The sequence below is a fragment of the Carcharhinus amblyrhynchos genome, chromosome 17 (genome assembly GCF_965287045.1).
Source record: "Carcharhinus amblyrhynchos chromosome 17, sCarAmb.v2.hapA, whole genome shotgun sequence".
NCBI classification, from domain to species: domain Eukaryota; kingdom Metazoa; phylum Chordata; class Chondrichthyes; order Carcharhiniformes; family Carcharhinidae; genus Carcharhinus; species Carcharhinus amblyrhynchos.
The window spans coordinates 2,658,931-2,685,422 of record NC_137340.1 but is presented as its reverse complement, the minus strand read 5'-3'; the positions used below and the strand labels follow the sequence as shown (position 1 = coordinate 2,685,422).

Sequence of the window (26,492 nt, the reverse complement as noted above, 5' to 3'; positions counted from 1 at the left end):
CATAACTCAACTGTACAAATGACTTCCTAAGCCTTGTGCCAATGAGTAAGGCTTTCCACTAAGAAGACAACCTTGTAAAATTGACGCTTTGAAGAAACCAATATAAATGTTGCAGACTGGGGAGTGGTGAATGATTCAGTCTAAGCACTGATGTGCTTTGGGGTCCTGAAGCATTCACCTGTGTAGTACTTAGGGAGGAAGTTGCAACTTCCAATTGTCACTTTTACCCTGCCCAACGCTGCACAATTCATTTTAACAATGGTATCAAATGGCCAGAATCCCTGAGATCTGTTTGCCCAATGCATTTACTGATTTCTACATTAATTTATTTAGGCATGAATAAATTGATTTATTTATTTTATTAGCAGGTTCAAAGCAAGCTGCCCGTGTCTGTGAGGATTTCCTTTGGGTGCACTGGTTACCTCCCACAGTCCAAAGATGTGCGGGATAGGTTGTTTGGCCACACTAAATTAACCCCAGTATTAGGGGGATTAGTAGGGTAAATGACAGTTATGGGAATAAGGCCTTGGTCGGGTTGTGATCAGTACAGACTCAATAGACCGAATGGTTTCCTTCTGTACTGTACAGATTCTATCATTACATTTCTTTCAATATGTTGTGCCTAGTGGTACTATCACTAGTGAGGATCCCTTCAGGTGCTCAGAGGTAAGTATCACCCCCGGGGGAGAGGGCACTAGTACTAACAGGTTGGCACAGTGCAGGGCAGGGCAGAGGGAATGGCGGTGAAACTTCCACAGTGCTGGAGTAGAGACTTCCCGATGACTGTCCGTGGGAGGGAGGCCCGATGATTGTGGGGTGGGGTGTGCCCAATTTCTCCATGGTGAACGGGAAAAGAGTTCAGTTCCAATCAGGGAGCTCTTTAAAGGTGACATCCCGATCTCGCTGGAGCTGGGTGCTGGCTCTATCCAGTCCTGCACCCCCTCAGAGTTATGGCATGAACCATGCACACTCACTTTTATTCCTCAGATTCAAAATCTGGAGAGCAAACTGGTGTATGTAACTGGAGAGCTACATGCCAGTTTTCTGTTTGAGCCTGATACTTGAAACAATATGTTAAGATTCCATCTAATCTTGATTTTCATATTTCCAATATAAATACCTTCATCAACAATTAAAATGAAAATCGTTAGTGTGAATATCACATTGTAGCGTAGCCCTCTCACCAGCAGCAGATTCACCTGTTAGGAGTGAGTTATTATAATATGACAAATTTACAGAGCACGACTCCATAATAAATCTGGATATAAATATTTGTAGGAGAGAATGTTGACAGGGTGGGGTGTCAGGGCACAGTGTAGACTGGTCACGTGAGAACATGTTGAAACAGTTACACGAGAGGTCCATGGTGAGAGTATGGAAATTATGCCGAGAAATACCAGCAGAAAACAAATTTGAACCCAAAAATGCTTATGAATAAATTATCCTTAATTGAAAGTCCTTCAATCGCAGGGTGTGATTCTCGTTTTTAGCCTCCCGCTAAAACCTCCCGCCCTGCAATACTCATCGACCGGTGCAGGGGGCGGAAAAATAATGCCCATGAAGTTTCATCGGATCACAACAATACTATGAAACTCAAAGAAGGTTGAAGCAACACCTGTAAATAATATTTGAAGATTATAAGCCATTTCTAATATAGATAATAATTTTAAACTTTCTCTTTTAGACATATGACTAATTGAAACTTACATTCCTTTACTTGGTGACATTCTCCGTGAGCAATTGGCTATTATTTGTGATAATGTTGTGTCATTCCTTGGTTTGTCATCACAGAAGTACAGATTTCTGAACTCATTCACCTGTAGTGCCTTAAAAAATACATTTAAGCATTACTTAAACTTATCATCAAAAGACATGTTTGATTCTATGTGAATGTTGATGAAGTCCAGATCTATGTTGTCAGATTGCTTATCTGGCATGAGTTACAATTTCTTACAATTAGGCACAGGAAAGACAAAAGCCTTCAGTCCCCAACAAAATCTAATTTCTCTATCCACCAGTTCTATCCCCTGCCTGGCTACTGTTTCAGACTGAACATGACAGTTCACAGCCTCAGCATCCTACATGGCCCCGAGCTGAACTTCTAATCCCATATTCTCTCCATCACAAAGATCACTACTTCCAATAGTCTCTCGGTCAGCTTCTCCCATTCATAACTTCACCTCATCTAGAACTTCTGAGTACCCATTACCTCTGTGCTCACTGACCTACAATGACCACCAATATCTCAATTTAAACTTCTTATCCTGGTGTTCAAATCCATCCATGGCACAGTGCTTCTCCTATAACCTCTTACTGCCCAAAACCTCTAAGAATTCTGCAATCCTCCAACTCTTGTCTCTTGTGCATGCTCCACTTTTGTCACCCACAATTGGTAGCTGTGCTTTCAGACATCTAGACTTCACATGCTACAATTTCTCCAAACATCTCTAACACGTTGAAAATGCTTCCAAAATTCTATCTTATAGACGAAGTCTAATTAATGTCTTCTTCTTTGGCTGAATGCAATTTAGGGTTATGTTCCTGTGAAGCACTTTCAGATGTGTTATTATTTGAATGGTTCTTTCCAAATGCATACTGCAGTTGCTGCTTTATTTGTTGCATATTGAAATATGCAGGACATACGCTATTTGTTATTGGTAAATTGGAGGTGTTACAGTGAAGTGACCTTTGGCAAAAAGCAGTATTTGTAATGAGTCATTTTAGGAGGTTGACTTTCTAGTGAGGAGAGTTGACGGACAGGAACAGATAGGACTATAATACCATAGGGTCAATTTTCCATCCTAAGCATCTGATAACAAAGCTCATATTAACTTGTGCCTACATGATCAGCTGCAAGTCTAACAGATGTACAAATGTCACCCATGGTCGTCTTATTTAACACCTCCTCACAATGTAAATTCAAAGATGCAGGCTTGTGGGATTTACATTTTTAACCGATATTGAGGAAACAAAACACAAAATGTTCTAATTTATGAACATAACATGAAAATAAGCAAAAACGTACCGCAAAGGTGTACCTAGGGATACTTATGTATTGAAGCCAATTCAGCCAGTTTGAAATACTTGGCAAGTTCACAAGAAGGCCAGAAAAGGTCTGCCAATAGAAGGTATTTATATAATTAGAAATGGGAAGTACCATATGTTACTTACCAATTAATCAAATAAAAATGATAATATCTATAGAGAGGTTTGGTGGCATGCAGTCTCCATACACGGCAAAAGTAAATGTGTCAAATTTGTTTTCTGTGCATTCTATTGTCTCAAATCTTCAACTTACGAACAAATTAATTTGGTTGAATGTTAACCCCCAAATATGGGTGGGTTGGAGTTGGATAAGGTGTTAACGTTTTAATAGATTTCAAGTCATACACCAAAAAGCTTCCAACCTGCTCACTTCCATAGTTATTGGAGACAGAACAAGGGACAGGAAGCTAGCCCATTCTTAGAAGGTAGGCTGGCAATTCAAATACTTCGGTGAGACCATCAGTCTCTGTTTAAGTTGATTTATAGGTTTAACAATGATCAGCTGGTTTTCCTAGGCGTCAGGAAACCCAGTAGCTGAAGGGAGGCAAGGACAGCTTCAGGGAGAGACCTTTATAGCACTGCTTACAGACCAGGGGAAACAGGAGTGCTTCCCAAATGGTGAGCTCAGAGGTCAAGGATCAGATCTCTCACCCACTATGTCCTTTGCTCCAAAATCTGGGATCAGACATACATGCTCCTGTCACCTGCTGCAGAGTCCATTCCACCCGACTGAAAGCCAAACCTGTCAAACAGGCTGGTGTCTGGGCAAGAACTTGTCAATAAGAAAAATGTATGCTGTGGAGTTAAAAGCTATTTTCCTGTTCACTACTTTCCTCACCCTCCAACTGTCTAAACAATTCAATCCTGTTAATATCCAATCATTGGGTCATTTTCCTCCTAGATGAATGTACCATTGAAATAGCACTAAAACAGTACTTACGTTTATTTGTGTTTTATCACTAAGGGCCAATATAATTTTCTTTGGCAAAATATCATAAGTAATCATGGCAGATCATAGTCCTATGAGTATGGAGACCAGCCAGCAGGATTTGGGGGCGGGGGAGGTGGGATTTAGTTTTGTTGCACTAGCAGAAAATTAGTTACTGTAACATTGAATCTCACACAAACATCAGGCTAGTGCTTCTAGAAAGTACGAAGCCCATAAATTGAAACTCTTTATTGCAGGTATCATTGTCTGCAGCCTGATTGAGAATAACTTCACTTTTTGGCGCCCAGAAAGGTCAACAATTGGCAAGGTACAAAACCCACATAAGGTGGCTTTGTGTCAGTGATACATCAGTTAGATAGAGGTGTTGGCACAGTGGTATTGTTATGAAACTAATAATCTTGGGACCCAGGTTTGAATCTCATCATGGTAGGTGATGAAATTTGAATTCAATAAAAATCTGGAATTAAATGTCTGATTATGACCATGAAACCATTGTCGTTAAAAATCCATGTGGCTCACTAATGTCCTTAGGGATGAAAATCTGTCATCCTCAGCTAGTGTGACCTACATGTGACTCCAGATCCACAGCAATGTGGTTGACTCTTAAATATCCTCAGGATGGGCAATAAATGCTGGCCCAACCAGCGACAGTCACATCCCATGAAAAATTTTTTAAAAGCTTAAGCTCAAACTTAACTCAACTTAAGCTCGGAGTATTGAGTATAAAAGTTGGAGTGTTATGGTAAGGTTATATAAGGCATTGGTGAGGCTGAATTTAGAGTATTGTGTACAGTTTTGGTCACCTAGTTACAGGAAGGATGTAAATAAGGTTGAAAGAGTGCAGAGAAGGTTCACGAGGATGTTGCCGGGACTTGAGAAGCTGAGTCACAGAGAGAGATTGAATAGGTTAGGACTTTATTCCCTGGAGTGTAGAAGAATGAGGGGAGATTTGATAGAGGTGTATAAGATTTTGATGGGTATAGATAGAGTGAATGCAAGCAGGCTTTTTCCACTGAGGCTAGGGGAGAAAAAAACCAGAGGGCATGGGTTAAGGGTGAAAGGAGAAAAGTTTAAAGGGAATATTAGGGGGGATTCTTCACGCTGAGAGTGGTGGGAGTGTGGAATGAGCTGCCGGATAAAGTGGTAAATGCGGGGTCACTTTTAACATTTAAGAAAAACTTGGACGGGTTCATGGATGAGAGGGGTGTGGAGGGATATGGTTCAAGTGCAAGTCAGTGGGACTCGGCAAAAAATGGTTTGGCACAGACAAGAAGGGCCAAAAGGCCCGTTTCTGAGCTGTAATTTTCTATGGCTCTAAATAAATAAACTGTCATTTCTCAAAGAAACAATTGCCAGTTGAGAACTTTCTGCTCCTGCACTCTGAGGGTGAAAGGTAAGCAGCTTTTAAATTCCTCCAACAACATCAGTTCTTATAACCCATCTTTAAAGAGCTTACTCATTGATTGAATGTAATTTGTTTTTGAACTCTAGGTAGGTCTGCGTGAGTTTCTTATGAGCAGTATGAAGGAGCCGCTCTCTCCTCCACCCACCCCAAGTTACTCAAGTCCATCACTCAATTGGTGGCTGGCAACTCCCTGTCTCTGCCCTGTGGTCCTACTCCTGGATCTCACACGTTTCTCTCTCCCCCCACAAGCTGGGCCTCTGGCAGTGGCTCCAAAATCAAATCATGGTGGCAGCAGGCCCAGCCTTCAACGTGGGGGCTGGGGCCAAAGTGCAGATGATGCAAAATCAAAAATGGTGACATGCATTGAAAAAAGATCCTAAATAGTGAACAACGTTATGGCAAAATGGCTTTAACGGAGTGACCTATAGTCAGGACTTGCACTGGAAGCGGTACAACAAAGGTTCACTAAGTTTGGCCTTGGGATTGAACTTGAACCCACAGCAAAGATAGTCAAACATGTTGTCAAAAGAATAATCTTCTTCATATAATAAATTAACAAAGTTTACAAACAGCAATAATGAAGCAACAGTAAGAACTATGAAAACAGGAGCAATTGGCACACGGGTCTTGCAGAGAACACTCTTACAAACTAAAAGCCTGCACATGCTCAGAACCCTCAACAGACACCTGTAATACAATTACATAGGAGAAAGGCTTAAGACATTTTGTACTCAAATGACACTCTGGAACAGGGATGAAGAGGTTGTCTTTTGATGAAAGGCTGAGTAAATTGGATTTATATTCTCTGGAGTTTAGAACAATGAAAGGCAATCCCATTGAAACTTACAAAATTCTGAAGGGGCTTGACAGGGCTAGGTGCTGAGAGATTGTTTCCACTGGTCAGAAAATGTGCATGGGACCACCTTGTCAGTATAAGGGGCCAATTACTGAAGACTGAGATAAGGCTGTGAAACTTGGCAACTCTCTGTGACAGAGAATGCATTTAAGGCTGAGACATAGATTTTTTGATCTCTCTGAGAATTAAGGATAAAGGGAGCAGGCAGAGCATGGAATTGAAGCCAAGATTAGTCATTATTGTATTGAATGGCAGAGCGGGCTAAATGGTCTACAACTACTCGTTTCTTGGTTTCTTGTGACAGGTTCCATCACAGTGGTTAGCCACAAATCAGCCAGCTATTTTCCATTCTTGCTTCCCATATGTTGAAAGTGCAGTATTGTAGATGGTGTCTCAAATATTTTGCTTCTGCACCTTGAGCCAAGCAACTGTTAGTTTTTACCGAGGTAGTCAGTATGGCAGACATTGATATGAGGGTGGTATTTCTGCTTTGAATGAAAAAGCTTCAAGATTGCATCTTGGCCTGTTGCAGACCAGGGAGTGTCTGTAACACAGTCAGTGCTGTGTAGCTGCATGTGTTGATAATGTTGTTCAGAAAATCACATCTGGGAGCTGGTGCCCATGCCCTGATGTCAGATGTCTCCAGGACACTTTATGGCATGGTTTGTTCTGAAAGAAGCTGTTAATTGCAAAAAAACTCACTGTAGCAGCAAAACTCAAATAGTGTCTTTTATCTTTCCCAGGCCGAGACGTTCAAGATAGGAGAGCCACGCCTCAAGGTCCTTGCCCACTCTTGCACCAAAATCCTCCAGTAGGTATAGATGTACAGAATTACAATTCCTCACAGAACTGGTCTTTTGCTTCTGTTGTAGAGTATGACATTGGAGCATAGATACTAACAAGGTTAAATGGCCATGATTGATGGAGAGAATATGTTCTGAATGTGCGATTTATCAAAGTAGTGATTTCTTTTTAGCCTACACTGTGCTCACACTCTTCCTCTGCCAGATGAATGTGAAGCATTTTTTGTTTAATGATGCATTCCTGGCAAGCCTTGTCTCTTGTAGGGAAGCTAAGTCCATATTCAAATTTCAAGCTCTATGTCAATCATAGCCGTCTTGCATGTGTTATCAACAGCTGCAAGTCAGCGGTCAATCCTGTGCATATAATCCTGACATTCCGGCTTGCCAGTTAAAGAGTTGGCATCTTATTTCTTTTTGTTTGTTTGCCTGGTGCAATGGATTTGGTCAACATGTTGAGCAGAGATTCTAACCTCCAAGTACCCATTTAAGCAGAAGGACCATGGGGGTTAGTGCCTCGTTAGTAGGTGGGCAGAGCTTTCTGACTTGAGGTGGGTGATGGCTGACCAGTGGGACAGCATGGTGGCACAGTGGCTAGTACTGCTGCCTCAGAGTGCCAAAGACCTGGGTACGATTCCCAGCTTGGGTCACTGTCTGTGTGGAGTCTGCACGTTCTCCCTGTGGCTGCGTGGGGCTTCCTCCGGGTGCTCTGGTTTCCTTCCATAGTCTGAAAGACATGCTGGTTAGCTGCATTGACCACACAAAATTCTCCCTCAATATACCCAAACAGGTGCCTGTTTGGGTACATTGGATTAGGGTGACTAGGGCATTTTCACAGTAACTTCATTGCAGTATTAATGACACTAATAAATAAACTTTAAACTTTCCCTCCCACTATCAAAGACAGCCCATAGCACTCATTCTCTATGCAAATCATGTTGGGCTTATCATTTATGACTATAGCCTTTTGTGTTGCATTAACTCTCTGCAACAAAATTGGAGTGTCTTCTCCGGGGTGCAAGCCTTAGCAAAATTTATACGGACACTGGGTCCCCCTTTTGATCATCCCAGTTGTGTTCAAAGAAATGCATAGCACTATGTTTGGCACCAGTTTCCTCCAGACATTATTTAGAAAGTGTTCTCTCCATCAATCCCTCAACTCAAACAGGGCCACTGCACACTGGACATATCACATCACATTGACCTGTTGGACATATCAGACATCAGGAGCTGGATTTTCCTCCATTTTATCACCCAGCAATATAGTGGTTAAAAAAAAAGGTAATTCTTGACCCTGCCCTATCACTGCCAAACTCAACTTTCTTCTTTTTCTGCTCTAAGGAAGTAGGTTGCTTCCCCAAAGCTCCAAATAAATAACGATGTTTAGACAGGGGATTGCAACCTTACTGATCTCCATCCTGCCCACCACTGCTAAATCAACTCCCGGGACTACTGGGAGGGTGGTGATGTCTATGGGTAGCTAAAAAAGGCCTGCTGAAGCCTCTTTTGGAATAGAAGCTCTGTAATGGACATCTTCCCTCTCCCCTGGCATCAAAATAATATATTTTTGAGGTCTTGGCTCAGTCTGAGACAAACTAAAATTCTTTCTCAAGGCACCCTTTAATTGGATCCCTCCATTTCGAGCATTGCCTCATCTTCTTTCTTTGACGTTGGCAGGCTCTCTATTTCAGGTGGGGATACTACCAGCAACCTGTCCTTCAAGAATAACAGCCCTTATTCTGAAAAATGTGTTAGGATCATGGAAGGCTGAGTGCATGTCTGGTCTTTTGTAGCCAGGAAACTGAACCTGTGGAAAATATAGCAAATATATTTCAAATGCATCGAAGTAGGTAACAAAGCCAGCAAAGGCAAGAAAGAAACAAGTAAAGGTTTAATCAACATGTCATTTGAATTGGGGATAATGTAATTACTGAAGGAGCTATGACTAGACTGCTGAGCCAAGTAGCACTAGGTCTAACAAGGGAACATGGCTATCATTAATTGTTAGCAAACATTGTTGGTGACCATATATGCAGGCTTATGGGTTTCTACACTAGCCTAAAGGATATTGTGAATTCAATAGCGAGCTATTTCTGCAAATAATAAAAATAGCAGGGAGAGGATTATGTATAGTGGAAGTGTGTATAGGTAGCCACAACAGTAAAAGGGACAACATGTGCAAAGAAAATTCTCTATCAATAAGTAAGTAATGCCTTCAAGGCATAAAGCATTAGTGCTTACCATTGCAAAAATGAAAATGCCATTGATTATCATGGCTGCAGTCGCCATTTTATCTAATCCAGCACCAATGGCCATGGCCAGGGATGTAGCTGAATATGATGTCAGTAACAGAATGAAAAAGAAGAAGAAGAAATTTGTAAGAATCCTCTGATAACCTGCAAAAAGAAAAAATAGAAATTATTCTTTAGTTGGGCACACAATTAAGCTTACATGTCTTTCTTATTTTTCTTGTTTCCATTTTGTATTTTATACTCTCGCATCTGTGGTGGGTGAATTGTTGGAAGGTGTTTTGAGAGGCAGGATCGACAGGCATTTAGAGATGCAAGGACTGATTAGGGACAGACAGTTAGGGAGTGAGTGGAAAATCATGTCTCACAAATTTGATTGAGTGTTTTGAAGGGGTAACCAAGAAGATAGATGAGGTCAGTGCAGTTGATGTCATCTACATGGACTTTAACAAGGTCTTTGACAAGATACCACAAGGTAGGTTGTTGCACAAGATTAAATCTCACAGGATCCAGGGTGAGGTAGCAAAATGGATACTTGGTGATGTCTATGGGTAGCTTGATGATACAATATGTGGATAAGATGACAAGAGATGGGGCCACATTGGACTTGGTACTGGGTAATGAATCTGGGCCAAGTGTTAGATTTGTTTGTGGGAGAGCACTTTGGAGATAGTGACCACAATTCAGTGTCCTTCATTATTGCAATGGAGAGGGATAGGGTCACACAGCAGGTCAAGGTTTATAATTGGGGCAGGGGTAATTATAATGCGATTAGGCAAGAATTAGGGAGCATAAAATGGAAGCAGAAACTGTCAAGTATGGGCACAAACGAAAAGTAGAGCTTTTCCTTGATAGGTATGTCCCTGGCAGTCAGGAAGGAAGTGGCCAAGCGGGGGAACCATGGTTCACAAAGGAGGTTGAACGTCTTTTTAAGAGGAAAAAGGAAGTGTATGTAAGGATGAAAAAACAAGGTTCCGTTGGGTCGCTTGAATGTTACAAGGTAGCTAGGAATGAAAGGGCTTAGGAGAGCTAGGAGAGGGGATGAGAAGTCCTTGGTGGGTCGGATAAAAGAAAACCCCAAGGCTTTTTACTCTTATGTGAGAAATAAAAGAATGACCAGGGTGAGGTTAGGGCTACAAGGATAGTAGTGGGAACTTGTGCACGGAGTCAGACGAGATCGGTGAGGTATTGAATGAATACTTTTCTTCAGTGTTCACTAAGGAGAGGGGCCATGTTTTTGAGGATGAGTGGGTGATACAGGCTGATAGGATGGAGGAGGTAAATGTTCTGAGGGAAGATGTATTAGCAATTTTGAAAAAAACCTGAGGGTTGATAAGTCCGCTGGGCCAGATGGGATACATCCTAGGATACTTTGGGAGGCAAGGGACGAGATTGCGGAGCCTTTAGCTTTGATCTTTGGGTCCTCACTGTTCATGGGGATAGTGCCAGAGGACTGGAGAGTAGCAAATGTTGTTCCTCTCTTCAAGAAAGGAAACAGGAATAACCCTGGTAATTATGGGCCAGTTAGTTTTACTTCAGTGGTTCACTATCTTTGACATTTAATTCAGTCATATTTTGGATGTTTCAAAGCCTTGAAGATGGCTATCATCAAAAAGCTTAAACATCGTCAGAGGGGAGGTGGTGGTATTGCGGTATTGTCACTGGACTAGTAATCCAGAGACCAAGGTTAATGCTCACGGTTTCCTTAAGGGGAAGTCGTGTCTGACGAATTTATTGGAGTTCTATGAGGATGTGTCTAGGGCGGTGGATAGAGAAGAGCCGGTGGATGTGGTGTTTCTTGATTTTCAGAAGGCGTTTGATAAGGTGCCGCACAAGAGGTTATTACAGAAGGTTAGGGGGCATGGAGTTGGGGGTAGGGTGTTTGCATGGATAGGGGATTGGCTGTCAAATAGGAGGCAGAGAGTGAGTGTCAATGGGTGCTATTCGGATTGGCGGTTGGTGACTAGTGGAGTGCCCCAGGGATCGGTGCTGGGGCCTCAGCTATTTACCATTTATATAGATGATCTGGAGGAGGGAACCGAGTGTATGGTGTCGAAATTTGCTGATGACACCAAGATTGGTGGAACGGCAAATTGTGCGGAGGGTGGGGAAAGTCTGCAGAAGGATCTAGATAGGCTGGGCGAATGGGCTAGGAACTGGCAAATGGAATTTACTGTTAGCAAGTGTGAAGTTGTCCACTTAGGTAGGAATAATGGTAGGAAGGACTATTACTTACATGGCGAAAAACTGCAGCATGCGACGGTGCAGAGGGACCTGGGGGTCCTTGTGCATGAGTCGCAAAAACCCAGCCTACAGGTGCAGCAGGTGGTCAGGAAGGCTAATGGGATGCTGGGCTTCATAGCAAGGGGGATTGAATATAAAAATAGGGAGGTCTTGCTGCAACTGTACAGGGCACTGGTGAGGCCGCAGCTGGAGTACTGTGTGCAGTTTTGGTCGCCGCACTTACGCAAGGATATTTTGGCCTTGGAGGGAGTGCAGAGGAGGTTTACTAGGCTGATACCAGAGTTGAGGGGGTTGAACTATGAGGAGAGGCTGAATAAACTAGGCTTGTACTCGTTAGAGTTTAGAAGAATGAGGGGAGATCTCATTGAGACATATAAGATGATGAATGGGATGGATAGGATAGAGGTGGAGAGGCTCTTCCTGCTCAGAAAGGACAGTAGGACTAGAAGGCACACCCTCAAGATAAAGGGGGGCAGTTTAGAACGGAGTTGAGGAGGAACTTCTTCACTCAAAGGGTGGTGAATCTCTGGAATTCTCTGCCCGTTGAAGTGGTGGAGGCTGCCTCGCTAAATATATTTAAGACGCGGGTTGATAGGTTTTTGATAGGCAATAGGTAATGGGTTATGGGGAGAGGGTGGGAAAGTGGAACTGAGCCACGACAGATCAGCCATGATCTTATTGAATGGCAGGGCAGGCTCGAAGGGCTAGATGGCCTACTCCTGCTCCTATTTCTTATGTTCTTATGTTCTCTGGTGTTCAAATCCATCACATAATATGTGGCATTTGAATTCAACACAAAATATGGAAGTAAAATCTGATCATGACCATGAAACCATTGTTGATTGTCGTAAAAATCCACCTAGTTCACTAATGTGCTATAGGAAAGTATACCTGCTAACCTTACCTAATCTGCTCTACATGTAACTCTGGATCCACAGCAATGTGATTGACTCTTAACTGCTGTCTGAAATAGTCTAGCAAGCCACTCAGTTCAAGGGCAATTAAGGATGGGCAATAAGTTATGGCCTTGCCAGTGATGCCCACATTCCATAAATAAATAAATGAAAGCTCAACAATGTTTGTTGACGCGAATGTTGAATGAATAATTTCTCATTCTGAATACTTGGCTGAGTTTGAAACCCAAAAATAGATTCAGCACAGCAGCATTGTATACATTGTTGACCAGTGGAATCTCATCAGAATGCTGGGTTGACCTCTGAACTTACTAATGGTTTCTTCTCCTCAGGAGGGATTATTGACACAGCTATCAAGGGGAATGCTAGCCTGGTTATTCTGACAGATTTATGAGCTGTTAAGGGGATTATGTTTTTAGTGAATATCCAAACAATGTGTTTCTATTAATAGATTTATGTACACCTTAAAGACTTGGCAATGTTATTATAAGGCTCACAGGTTCTGTTTATAGTGAATACTAGATGAGTAGAGGGGGTTGAGGGGAGAATGGGAGGATGATGAGAGTTTGGTAGTATGAGGAGGTTTTGGAAGGCTACGTGGGAGTGAGAGGGAAAAACTGTGGAGTCTCACACTCCCCTCTAGGACCAATCGTTAATTACGGACTAATTGCTTGAACATTAAGATTCCAGCTAAGTTAAAATCCACATATTAGCTAATCAATACATGGACAATGTTATTTTTTCAATTCCCCGCAGTTGGAAAATGAAGATCACACAAGCCAAAATTATGGAGTCATAGTGTCATATAGCGCATGGTAGCACAGTGGTTAGCACTGCTGCTTCACAGCTCCAGGGACCTGGGTTCAATTCCCGGCTTGGGTCACTGTCTGTGTGGAGTTTGCACATTCTCCTCGTGTCTGCATGGGTTTCCTCCGGGTGCTCCGGTTTCCTCCCACGGTCCAAAGACGTGTGGGTTAGGTTGATTGGCCATGCTTAAATTACCCCTTAGTGTCCTGAGATGCGTAGGTTAGAAGAATTGGTGGGTAAAATATGTAGGGATTTGGAGGTAGGGCCTGGGTGGGATTGTGGTCGCTGCGGACTCAATGGGTCGAATGGCCTATTTCTGTACCGTAGGGTTTCTATGATTCTATGATAGTGCAGAAAGTCCTCATTGACAATAACTACCACTAAAGTTGTGGTAATCCCACTTGTCCTATATCCTTGAATGCTATGTTTCAAGTGCTCATCCAAATACTTTTTGAAGGCTGTAAGGTTTCCATTCATATGTCTGAAACATATGTTTTCTCAGTATTACTGCGAGCAAGAAACTCAGGGGGAAGACATAAGTGAGGTCCCTCCTGTCTCCTTTTTTTTCCAATCCACCTGGTTAGCTTATGCCTTGTTTGCTGACTGAGCTCATTCAGGAACACCCTGCTATAGACAGAGATTAGAATCCAACCCAGCACTACCGTCTGCTGAAGAACAATCACCTCAGTTAGTCTACATCTTTAAATTGGAAGCGCTAAGATCATTGAATTTAGCGTGAACCCAGCTGAGTCACCAATCAACAGACTGTATACTCTATCAATCTGTCCTTCCCCACTCCATAATGTGTGTGTGTGTGTGTGTGTGTGTATACGTGTGTGTGCATGTGTGTGTGTGTGTGCGAGAGAGAGAGAGGTTTGACTTGTTTGCAAAAGTCAATACATACTTTATTTTACTTAGATTTGTTTAAGCATAATAAAGCTATCTTTCTTTGTTAAATCCAAGAAATCTGTTCTATTAGTTTGTTTATGATCACAGTATATAAATAGTTAAGTAAAAAAACCTGTTGCTGTCAAATGAGAGAGCAAAGAGAGGGCCATCAATCCTCCTCACCCCGCTGCAACAACCACAAGGTTAAAAAGTAGAATCATAGAAATAGAATCATAGAAAAAACTACAGCACAAACAGGCTCTTGGGCCCACAAGTTGCACTGAGCTTATCTCTACCTACTAGGCTTACCTATAACCCTCAATCCTATTAAGTCCCATGTACTCATCCAGAAGACTCTTAAAATATCCTATCGAATTTGCCTCTACCACCACTGCTGGCAGCCGATTCCACTCACCCACCACCCTCTGAGTGAAAAACTTACCCTTGACATCTCCTCTGTACCTACTTCCCAGCACCTTAAACCTGTGTCCTCTTGTGGCAGCTATTTCAGCCCAGGGGAAAAGCCTCTGAGAATCCACTCGATCTATACCTCTCATCATCTTATATACCTCTATCAGGTCACCTCTCATCCTTTGTCTCTCTAAGGAGAAAAGACCTAGCTCCCTCAACCTATCCTCATAAGGCATGCCACCCAATCCAGGCAACATCCTTGTAAATCTCCTCTGCACCCTTTCAATGGCTTCCACATCCTTCCTGTAATGAGGTGACCAGAACTGAGCACAGTACTCCAAGTGGAGTCTGACCAAGGTCTTATAAAGCTGCAGCACTATCTCCCGACTCCTAAACTCAATCCCTTGATTGATGAAGGCCAGTACATCTTCTTAACCACATCCTCTACCTGCAAAGCCGATTTGAGCATCCTATGAACCTGGACCCCAAGATCCTTCTGATCTTCCACATTGCTAAGAGTCTTACCCTTAACATTATATTCCTTCATCCCATTTGACCTGTCAAAATGTAGCACCACACACTTATCCGGGTTGAAGTCCATCTGCCATTTCTCTGCCCAATCTTGCATCCTATCTATATCTCACTACAACTTCTGACATCCTTCCAAACTATCCACAGCACCTCCAACCTTTGTGTCATCTTCAAACTTACCAACCCATCCCTCCACTTCCTCATCCAAATCATTTATAAAAATTACAAACAGCAAGGGTCCCAGAACAGATCCCTGGAGCACTCCACTGGTGACCGACTTCCATGCAGAAAAAGACCCATCTACAACCACTCTCTGCCTTCTGCGGGCAAGCCAGTTCTGGATCCACAAAGCAGTCCATATAAGTCCATATAAACCACATCCACCTCTCTTCCTTCGTCAATGTGTTTAGTCACATTTTCAAAAAACTCAACCAGGCTCGTAAGACACGATCTGCCTTTAACAAAGCCGTGCTGACTACTTTTGATCATACTATACTTCTCTAAATGTTCATAAAACCTGTCTCTCAGGATCTTTTCCATCAACTTACCAACCACTGAGGTTAGACTCACCGGTCGATAATTTCCTGGGCTATCTCTATTCCCTTTCTTGAATATAGGAACCACATCCACAATCCTCCAATTCTCCAGAACCTCTCCCGTCTCCATCGATGACACAAAGATCATCACCAGAGGCTCTGCAAACTCTTCCCTCGCCTCCCACAGTAACCTGGGGTACATCCCATCTGGTCCCAGCGACTTATCTATCTTGATGCTATTCAAAAGTACTCAGAAAACTAATGAGACTAAATGCTGGCAATTCCTCTGCATCATGATGGTCTGCATCCTAGGTTTTTAAAATTAGTGGCTACAGATGCAGTGCATGCATTGGTTGATAGCTTCCAAAATTCCCTAAGTTCCGGAATGGTCCCAGTGGATTGGAAAACCGCAAATGAAATGCCCCTAATGAAAAAAGGAGGGAGGCAGAAAATAAGAAGCAATAGGCCCAATTAGCCAACATCTGTCATGAGAAAGTGCTGGAATCTATGATTAAATAAGTCATGATGTGGAGATGCCAGCGTTGGACTGGGGTAAACACAGTAAGAATTCTCACAACATCAGGTTAAAGTCCAACAGGTTTATTTGTAGCAAATGCCACTAGCTTTCGGAACTGGCTGTTCCTTTGTCAGGTGGGTGGGAATTCTCATCACAAACAGGGCATATAAATATTTTAGCATGTCTTTGTATGCTCTGTTTGTGATCGGAACTCCCACCCACCTGACGAAGGAACAGCCATTTCCGAAAGCTAGTGGTGTTTGCTACAAATAAACCTGTTGGACTTTAACCTGGTGTTGTGAGACTTCTTACTAAATAAGTCATTGCAGGGCATTTAGAAAATCATAACATAATCAAGCAAATGAACATGGTTTCGTGAAATGGAAATCGTGTTTGAAAAATAAAATAGAGTTCCTTGAGGATCTAACAAGAAAGGTGGATAAAGGGGGACCAGTACATGTAGTATATTTGGATTTCCAAAAGACATTCAATAAAAAAACCGTATTAGGCTCCAAAAGAAGATAAGAATTTATTGTGTCAGGGTGATACATATATATTTTAACATGGATTGATGAATGGCTAACTAACAGAAACAGGGAGCTGGGATTAATTATCTTCAGGTTAGCAAACTATAAATAAGGGGGATGCCACAGAGATTAGTGCCAGGGCTTCAAATATGTCCTCCTCCTTTGGGTACCTAAGCTCTTTGGGGAAGCTAGCTGCAGTCTGTTAGGCCTGCGCACTGAACTCCCAAAAACTGTGTACAAGTGTACACAGTATTTGGGATATCACCTCCTCCCATCCCCCATACAGACATCACCCCCTACCTCTCCCCCACGCCGCTGCCCCCCGATCACCATACTGCCCCACAGACCACTCCCCCACAGGTATTACCACCCAACCGCCCACACAGAACCCCGCCCTAACCGATCGCTGGCCTTCTGATCCCCACCCCTTCCCAATTGCGGGCCTCCTAATCACTGGCCCCAATCAACGGCCTCGACGCCTAATCGGCAGCCACACTACCAGTCGCCACTTTCTGTGCAGAGTTCCTCCTTCATCCCCTCCCCCTCCCGTGAGCAGTGCCCGGGAGCTAGGCTGGCATTGGTCATCCATGCCCCTGAGTACTGGGGCGAGGGAGCTCAATGGCTTCCAGTCTCACTGGTGAGATCATGTCTGGTCCCCGTTGATGGGGACCATCCGTGATCCTTGCTGTGAGGGCCTCCACCAGTGAGGTCGGAGAGCTAAGTAATCCCAAACTATTGCATCCTGAGCTCACTAATCACATTTCAATAAGCATAATAATATATAAATCAGCCTTACACACTTCCCGGGAGGATCGCGAACAGCCCCATGCCAGACATAATTGGCATTTTTATTCTCCTGTTCAAATTTCCTGTCCCGCCACATGGCACAGTGGCACAGCGGTTAGCACTGCTACCTCACAGCTCCACGACCAGGGTTCAATTTCCAGCTTAGGTCACTGTCTGTGTGGAGTCTGCATGTTCTCCCCGTGTCTGCGTGGGTTTCCTCCAGGAGATCCGGTTTCCTCCCACACTCCAAAGATGTGCAGGTCAGGTTGATTGGCTACGCTAAATTACCTCTTAGTGTCAGGGGGAATACTGTAGTAAATAGGTAGAGTTACAGGGACAAGGTGGGATTGTTGTCGATGCACGCTCCTTCACTGTAGGGATTCTGTGGTGTGCTAAATCGGTCAACACAGTGAGGCGGAAAGATCATGCCAATGAACCTCCATTGGATTGGTCCTTGATTATGTTTGACAAGTTACTGCGGTGGTATTGCCTTTTGCAATATGGCTGACCAAAAATTTTCCTGCTCTTTTCTCCTGTCATCAGACACATTGGAAGGATAGCAGTGGAAGGGCGCTTTTCTGAATGGAGAGCTGTGACAAGTGGCGTTTCTCAGGGATCAGTGCTCGTTTGTAGTATATATAAATGATTGGAAAATGTAACCAGTTTGATTAGTAAGTTTGCAGACAACGCAAAGATTGGTGGATAGCGATGAGGACCATCAGAGGATACTGCAGGATATAGAACAGTTGGAGACTTGGGCGGAGAGATGGCAATTAGAAAAATATTTGAAAAAACGCACTTGTGTCAGATCGCTCCCAGACTGCAGAAAGCAGAGAAAGCAGCCTAGGAACAATGTGCAGTGAGGACAGCACTGTCCTCCTTATCCACCCACCCCCCTCCCGCTATCCAGACTGATTGTGATCCCCTACCCGCCCCCCACCAATCACCCGCAGAGTGGCATCGGACCCCCCCTCCCTGTCCCCCACTCCCCCCACCTCCCGCAATCCATCTGGCCTCCTCCCCCACCCCCCACAATCAGTGAGCAATCAGGCCTCCCTGCTCCCCCACCAGAGATACATCCTACCCACCTCCCTCCCCTTCCCCCGTAACCAGACAACGTTCGGGCCTCCCCCCTCCCCCTCCACCACCAATCTGAGTCAGAGCGCCATTGGAAGCTCTGAACTTACCACTTCAGCAGCTGGAGAGCACGAAACAGACTTTTATTCAGCAGGTCCATTTCAGCGTGATTCTGGGTTGGCGAACGTGGTGGTAAAAGGGGGAAATGTTGATAAAGTTGGGTGGGCAGTTCATTAATTCAGTTGAAATGCATACAAATGCATTTAAATCACTGTTGCAGCCGTTTCAGGCGAATCAGATCGTGGCCATTCCCAGGCGTCAGTAAACTGGCCATCTGCGAGGACGAGGATCGCGTTAATGCCCTCACACCCGACTTTACCATGTTCCTGCGCCCAAGTGCTGAATCTGAGCGCAATTCAGATCCGACTTAGAAATCTGCTTTCAGGCACCCCTATACGTACTCAGCTTGAAAAAAAAACGTGGGTCTGATCCCACTATGGATGGGGTTTAGCATGCCCGAAACGATCAGAGCTCTGAATTGCACGTGCACAGTTAGAAAATGCACGCCCATGTCAGATCGCTCCCGGGTCATAGAAGGCGGTTCAGGAGCAAAAAGCGGGAGCAATGGCCCCCGCAGATATTACTATCCCTCTTACCCACACAGCCCCCACCCCACCCCCCCCCCCAGACTGATCTTGACCCCCCCGTCCCCTTCCCTCCCCCAATGATGCCTGCAGATTGGCAGCGAACCCCCCTGTCTCCCACCTGCCACAGAGAATGATCTGACATCACTTCCTCTGGCCCCAGAGAATGATCTGGTCTCACTCCTTCCCCCCATTCCCCTCAGACATTGATCTGACCTTACTCACTGCACCCCCCTTCCCCGAGAATGATCTGGCCTCATTCCCCCCACACCCTCCCCCTGCTCCCCCAGAGGTACACCTGACCTGCCTCCTCCTCCCTCCCCACCCCCTCAAAAGAGAATGATCTGGCCCACCTCCTCCTCCTCCCTGCCCCATCCCCAACACCACCATAACCAGACAACAATCGGGCCTCCTTCTCTCCTCCTCCCCCAACTAGACAACGTTCGGGCCTGCCTCCTCCCACCCCACCCCCGCCAGAGAATGATGTGGGGATGAGGGAGGAGAAGGCAGGCCAGATCATTGAACCGTTGGCTAAGGTAGATTGGGAGTAAAAACTTTATGGTGGGACAATTGAGGAACAGTGGAGGACTTTCAAGCAATCTTTCATAGTGCTCAGCAAAAGTATACACCAGTGATAAGGAAGGACTGTAAAAAAAAAGAGATAATCAGCCATGGATATTTAAGGAAATAAAGGAGGGTATCAAGTTGAAAGAAAATGCATACAAGGTGGCAAAGATTAGTGGGAACTCAGAGGAGTGGGAAATCTTTAAAGGTCAGCAGAAAGCCATGAAAAAACTAAATAAAGGTTAGATGGATTATGAGAGTATCTTAGAATATAAAAGCAGATAGCAAAAATTTCTACGAATACATAAAACAAAAAAAAAGTGGTGAAAGTAAACATTGGTCATTTAGAGGATGAGAAGGAGGATGTAATAACAGGAAATGAGAAAATGGCTGAGGCATTGAACAGGTATTTTGTGTCAGTCTTTACAGTGGAAGATACAAATAACTGATTATAACTGCCATAAACTGATGACAGGAAGGCTATGGCAGGTGAGAACCTAGAAACTATCATTATCACGAAAGAGGTAGTGTTCAGCAAGTTAATGGGGCTAAAGGTAGACAAGTCTCCTGGTCCTGATGAAATGCATCTCAGGGTACTAAGAGAGATGGCAGGAGAAATAGCAAATGCACTAGTGGTAATTCACCAAAATTCGCTGGACCCTGGGGTGGTTCCCGCAGATTGGAAAAGAACAAATGTGACTTTTATTCAGCATGTCCATTTCAGTGCGATTCCAGATTAGCGAGCGCAGTGGTCAAGGGGGAAATGCTGATAAATTTGGGTGGGCAGTTCATCAATTCAATTTAAATGCATGCAAATGCATTTAAATCGTCATTGCGCTCATTTTGGGCGCGAATCGGATCACAGCCATTCCTGGGTCTCAGTAAAGTGGCCACCTGCGCGGATGTGGGCACAGATCGCGTTAATGGCCTCACACTGGACTTTATCACATTTTCACGGCCGAATTGGGCCTCCTGTGTGCGGGATTGGTGGCACGTATGCAAAAGTGACTTGGAAAACGTGATTTGCGTCAGCAAGTTTCCAATCTTCCAGCCCCCTTGCCACCGGAACAGCACGAAATACGCCATGGAATCCCAGGAACCTAATTTTAATACATTAGCATGTCATTAACGAGCATGGTCTCCAGAGCCTCCCCTCCCATGATATCACACCAGCACCATTTACAACAGTCCCACACAAGTGTGAACCTGAAGACCTCATCTTGGAGGGGGATTTCAGAGGTGAGTACTCAGGCACCCATCACCCTCCAGGGTGTTCACTGATCAGGGAGCACCAGTGAGGACACAGGGCACATAAATAAATTCAACTTAGGGGTTCCAGAGTCAGCATATTGGGGAGAGGGGTGACCTGCAGGCCTTACTTTCCATTCATGTCAGGGCCCCACTTTCCTTGAAGGGGCTGTGAAGGCTGGTGTGCAGGCAGCGTTTCCTGGGTTCTCTGTCCTCGCACTGGAAGAGTGCCATCCTTTGTGGGGGATGGAAAGAGGGTGAGAGGAAAACAAGAAGCTCAGCACTGGGGGCAACTGAGAATCACCTGGATGGGGTCCCATGAGAGATTGGATTGTCGGAACAAAATGGGGGATTCAGGAACGAGGTGCATCTCCCCTCATGCGGCCTAAAGGTCCTTGCGCTCAGGGGAGGATAAATGCAGCATGATTGAAACTCACGCTCAAGTAGCAGTGAGAGGTCAAAGGGGAGAAGCTTTCTGGAAATCTAAAATCAACTGTCAGCGAGGCTTGCGTGTAACAGCAGATCTCAATGGGTCATGGAAGGCTGAAAAGTCTAAAAGTTCACTTAATAGACACATAGAATTGACAGTCAGATGCACATACCACTTCTTGTTTTTATAATTAATGACAAGAAAAATGAATGCATCAAAATTTTGCTAACCTCTATGTGTGAGCCTCTGATTGATACTTAAGTAAGGCCCTATATAAGGATTGTGACCTCATTGAACATGGTCCTGTATTCAGAATTGGAAGAACATCAGTGCGCAGCAAATGACAAATTTACACACATGCTAACTACATAAATGACAGTTGTATGTTTTATATTTACCAACCATCCAATAGGTTATGCATGAAAATATAACGACAGGCAGAGTTCGTATGGGTAATAGATCCCCTACTATTGTTGCTAAGAAGTATGCTGAAATCCTGTAATATCCACTGATGTATTCATGACTAGGAAATGAAAGAATTCTATTAGTAAAATAAAAGAAACTATTATTTAATGAGATTGTGAAGTTTGCTATTTCTTTTCCCATTTATTAAAGCTGCACATGATTAATACATTTCATTCACTATTTAAAGTTAGCTTTGCACAAGCTTTAGTGACTGCACTTATTCAGTGTTTTGTCCAAATTGGTGCTCTTGATACATTTCATTCAATATATAGAAACACACAAGGCATTATATAAATTAAAGAAACAAAGCATTTTGTCATTCCCATCCTCACCAGCAGTTTCAATCTTTACTGCGTGCATTGGCCATGAACAGAGAGAGCCAAATTCAGGAACAGGAAGAAAATATCTTTATCAACTGTGTCCTGCTGCTGAACAGAGAATTATCCAACCATTTGCAAAGTGAAAGGGTGGCAGAATTTTTAAACAATTCATTCAATAGATATGGACAATGCTGGCGAGGTCAATATTTATTGCCTAACCCTATTTGCCCTGGAGAAGGTAGTGCTGAGCCAACTTCTTGAAACACTAAGATCCATGTGGTATACGTACACCTGGGGTCAGGAAGAGTTCAGGGTTTTAACTCCACAACAGTAACGGAATGGCGATATGTTTCCCAGTTACGATGCTGAATGGCTTGGAAGGGAACTTGAACGTGATGGTGTTCCTTCTGCCCTTGTTCTTCTAGATGGTGCGGGTCGTGGCTTTGGAAGGTGCTGTTGAAGAGGCCTTGGTGAGTTGCTACAGTGCATCTTGTACATACTACTGCCACTGTGTGTTGGTGGTGGAGGGAGTGAATGTTGAGGGTGGTGGATAAGATACTGGATGGTATCATGATTCTTGAGTCTTATTGGAGCTACATGCATGCAGACAAGTGGACAATATCCTATCAAACTCCTGACTTGTGCCTTGCAGATGGTAGGCAGGATTTGGGGAGTCAGGAGATCTGTTACTTGTCACAATATCCCCAGCCTCTGACTTTCTTTCACAGCCACAAATTTAAATGGCCGGTCCAGTTCAGTTTCTGGTCAATAGTAACCCCAGTATTTTGATAGTGGGGGATTCAGTGATGATAACACCATTGCTTAGCAAGGAGAGATGGTTAGATTTTCTCTTGTTGGAGATAGTCATTACTGAGACTTGTAAGCTGTGAATGTAATTTGCCACATGCTAGACCAAGCCTGGAGGGCGGTGCAGTGGTTAGCATTGCTGCCTCACAGGATCTGGGTTCAATTCCATATTCGGGTCATTGGATATTTGGAGTTTGCTCACTCTCTCCATGTCTGTGTGGATTTCTTCCGGGTGTTCTTGTTTTCTCCCACACTCTAAAGATGTGCAGGTTAGGCTGATTGACCTTGCAAAATTGCCCTTAGTGTCAGAGCGTAGCCCAAGGTAGGTAAGGGGAAAAGATCTGGGTGGGATTGTTGTAAATGCAGGCTTGATGGCTGAATGCCCTCCTTCTGCACTGCAAGGATTCTATGATATTGTCCAGCTCTTACTGCATTTGACATGGCCTGCTTCAGTAATTTACAGTCATGAATGGTGCTAAACATTGCGCAATCAAATCATAAACATTCCCACTTCTAGCATTATGGTGGAGGAAGGCCATTGATAAAGCAGCTGAAAAAGGGTGGGCCTTGGACACAACCCAGAGGAACTCACAACCATCACACAACCACAACCATTTTTTTTGTGCCAGGAGTGCTCCCCCCCCCGCCCCGCCTCCACCACAACCCCCAGACTCCCCCTCCTCACTGATTCCCATTAATTCCCGTTGTGCTAGGGCTCCTGGTCACATGTTGCCTTAATGTCTAGAACAGTTACTCTCACCTCATCTCTGGAGTTCAACTCTTTTGTCCATGTTTGAACTGAGGCTGTAATGAGGTCAGGAGCTGAGTGACCCTGGCAAAACCCAAACTGAGCTTCAATGAATGGATAAATGAGTGCCACTTGATAGCACGTTGATGATCCTTTCCATCACTCTAGGCTAACACGGCGGCAATTGTCAGGATTGATTTGTTCTACTTTTTTGTGTACAGGACACCCTTGGGCAATTTTCCACTTTGGGGCTCTTTTCCCTTGAAAGATGGCGACTGAGGGGGGATCTAATAGAGGTATATAAGATTATGAAGGGTATAGATAGAGTAAACAGAGGTAAGCTATTTCCTATGGTGGAGACACATAGTACGAGGGGCCATGGGCTTAAGGTGAGGGGCGAGAGGTATAACACAGATATTAGAGGGAGGTTTTTCACACAGAGGGTAGTGGGGGTTTGGAATGCTCTGCCAAGTAAGGTGGTGGAGGCAAGCACACTAGAGATGTTTAAGAGTAACTTAGACAGGCACATGAGTGGGTTGGAGATGGGTGGATATAGGAGATTGTTTTAAATAAGGTTCATTAGCATTGGGGCGTCCCTGGTAAGGTAAATGGATATGGTATGATAATAATGTTTTTTCTCTTTTTCAGCTTGTGTGGGTTTTCTCCGGGTGCTCCGGTTTCCTCCCACACCCCAAAGATGTGCTATTAGGCTGATTGGCAGGAATAAATTGTCCCTAAATTAGTTTCCCTCAGTGTGGATGGCCATAAAACAATAGATAAGGGTCATGGGTGGAGGGGCAGACTGGTGGTATTAAAATGGCGGCGTGGGCTCGTTGGGCCGAAGGGCCTGTTTCCCGGGCTGTTTTGTTCTTTGTTGGGTAAATGCCAGCGTTGTAGCTGTACTGGAATATACTGGCCAGTGGAGTGACAAGTTCTGGAGCATAAATCTTTAGTATTATTGCATAATATTGTCAGAACACATAGCCCTTGCAGTGTCCAGTGTATCTCTTGATATCATGTGAAGTGGATCAAATTGGCTGAAGATCGATATCTGTGATGCTGGGGACCTCTGGAAGGGGCAGAGGTGGATTATCCACTCGAAACATCTGGCTGAAATTCTTCAGCCTTATTTTTTTCACTGATGTGCTGGGCTTCCCCATCACTGAGGGTGGGGATATTTGTGGAGCCTCCTCTTCCAGTGTTTAATTGTCCACCAACTGTCCAACGCCGGCATCTCCACATCATGACCACCAACATTAACAGCCAGATGTGGCAGAACTGCAGAGTTTAGATCTTCCATTGATTATGGAATCATTTAGCTCTGTCTAATCCTTGCTGCTTATGCTGTTTGGCACAGAAGTAGTCTTGTGTTATAGCTTCATCAAGGTGACACCCCATTTTAGGTATGCCTGGTGTTGCTCCTGGCATGCGCTCCTGCATTCTTCACTGAACCAGGCTGATCCCTTGGGTTGATGGTAATGGTAGAATGGGCGATATGCCAAGCCGTGAGGTTATAGCTTGTGGTTGTACACAATTGTGCTGCTGCTGATGCCCCGCAATGCCTCATGGATGCCCAGTCTTGAGCGTTTAGAGCTGTTTGAAATCTGTCCCATTTAGTATAGTGGTAATACCACACAACACAATGGAGGGTATCCTTAATGTAAAGTTGGGAGTTTGTCTCATCAAATCTCTCACAAGGACTGGGCATTGGTCATTCCTACCGATACTGTAACGGACAGATGTATCTGCCATGATGTGGATATGCTGGTGTTAGACTGGGGTAAACACAGTAAAAAGTCTGACAACACCAGGTTTAAGTCAGTTGGACTTGAACCGGGTGTTGTCAGATGTATCTGCAGCAGGCAGCTTGGTGAGGAAATGGACAACTATGTTTTTCCTTCAACTGCCGCAGACCCAGTCTAGGCATTAGGCATTTCTTTGAGATTTTTTACAGGGCATTGTAGGTCTGGAGTCACATGTAGGATAGATCAAGTGAAGGCAGCAGATTTCTTTCTCTGAAGGGCAATCGTGCATTAGATAGCTTTCACAACAGTCAGTAACAGTTTCATGGTCATCATTAGACTTTCAGTTCCAGCTTTGAAGTGAAGAAGTTCAAGCTCTTTAAAATAATTGACAGCCACTGGCAGAGCATATCAACTAGTATTGTGAGATATGAGGTCCACAGGAATATAAGTATGGATATTTGTGATGTCTATCTGAAGAGTCATATCTCCTGTGGCACTGTGTCTCCAGGTACATAAGAATCATAAGAACTAGATGCAGGAGTAGGCAATTTAGCCCATCAAGCCACTCCACCATTTAACACAATCATGGTTGATCTCAACTTGGCCTCAACTCCATTTTCCTGCTTGTTCACCATAGCCCTTCAAACCCTTACTAATTAAAAATCTGTCCACCTCTTCCTTAAGTTTACTCAATGTTTCAGCACCCACTGCACTCTGGGGAAGTACATTCCACAGACTCACAACACATTGAGAGAAGTAATTTCTCCTCATCTCTATTTTAAGAGAAGCCAGAGTGTGGCGACTAGGGGATTTTCACAGTAGCTTCACTGCAGTGCTAATGTAAGCCGACTTGTGACACTAATAAATAAACTTGAAACTTTTAATTCTCTTGTTCTAGATTGCTCCACAAGTGCAAACAGCCTCTCCACATCTACTATGTCAAGCCCCCTTATCATCTTGTAAATCTCAGTCAGATCTC

General features: G+C 44.0%; 1 protein-coding gene across 1 annotated transcript in view; it reads right to left on the bottom strand.

Moving 5' to 3' along the window:
• Positions 1-1,703: 1,703 nt before the first annotated feature.
• The window catches only part of LOC145354559 (broad substrate specificity ATP-binding cassette transporter ABCG2-like), a 101,001-nt gene continuing 76,212 nt past the window's right edge, over positions 1,704-26,492 (bottom strand). The window contains exons 12-15 of the mRNA XM_080206023.1: positions 21,827-21,951; positions 9,297-9,451; positions 3,026-3,115; positions 1,704-1,826 (exon numbers count right to left, since the gene is read on the bottom strand). Of these exons, the coding sequence (XP_080062149.1) occupies positions 1,704-1,826; positions 3,026-3,115; positions 9,297-9,451; positions 21,827-21,951 (493 nt within the window). The remainder of the gene's footprint in view (positions 1,827-3,025; positions 3,116-9,296; positions 9,452-21,826; positions 21,952-26,492) is intronic.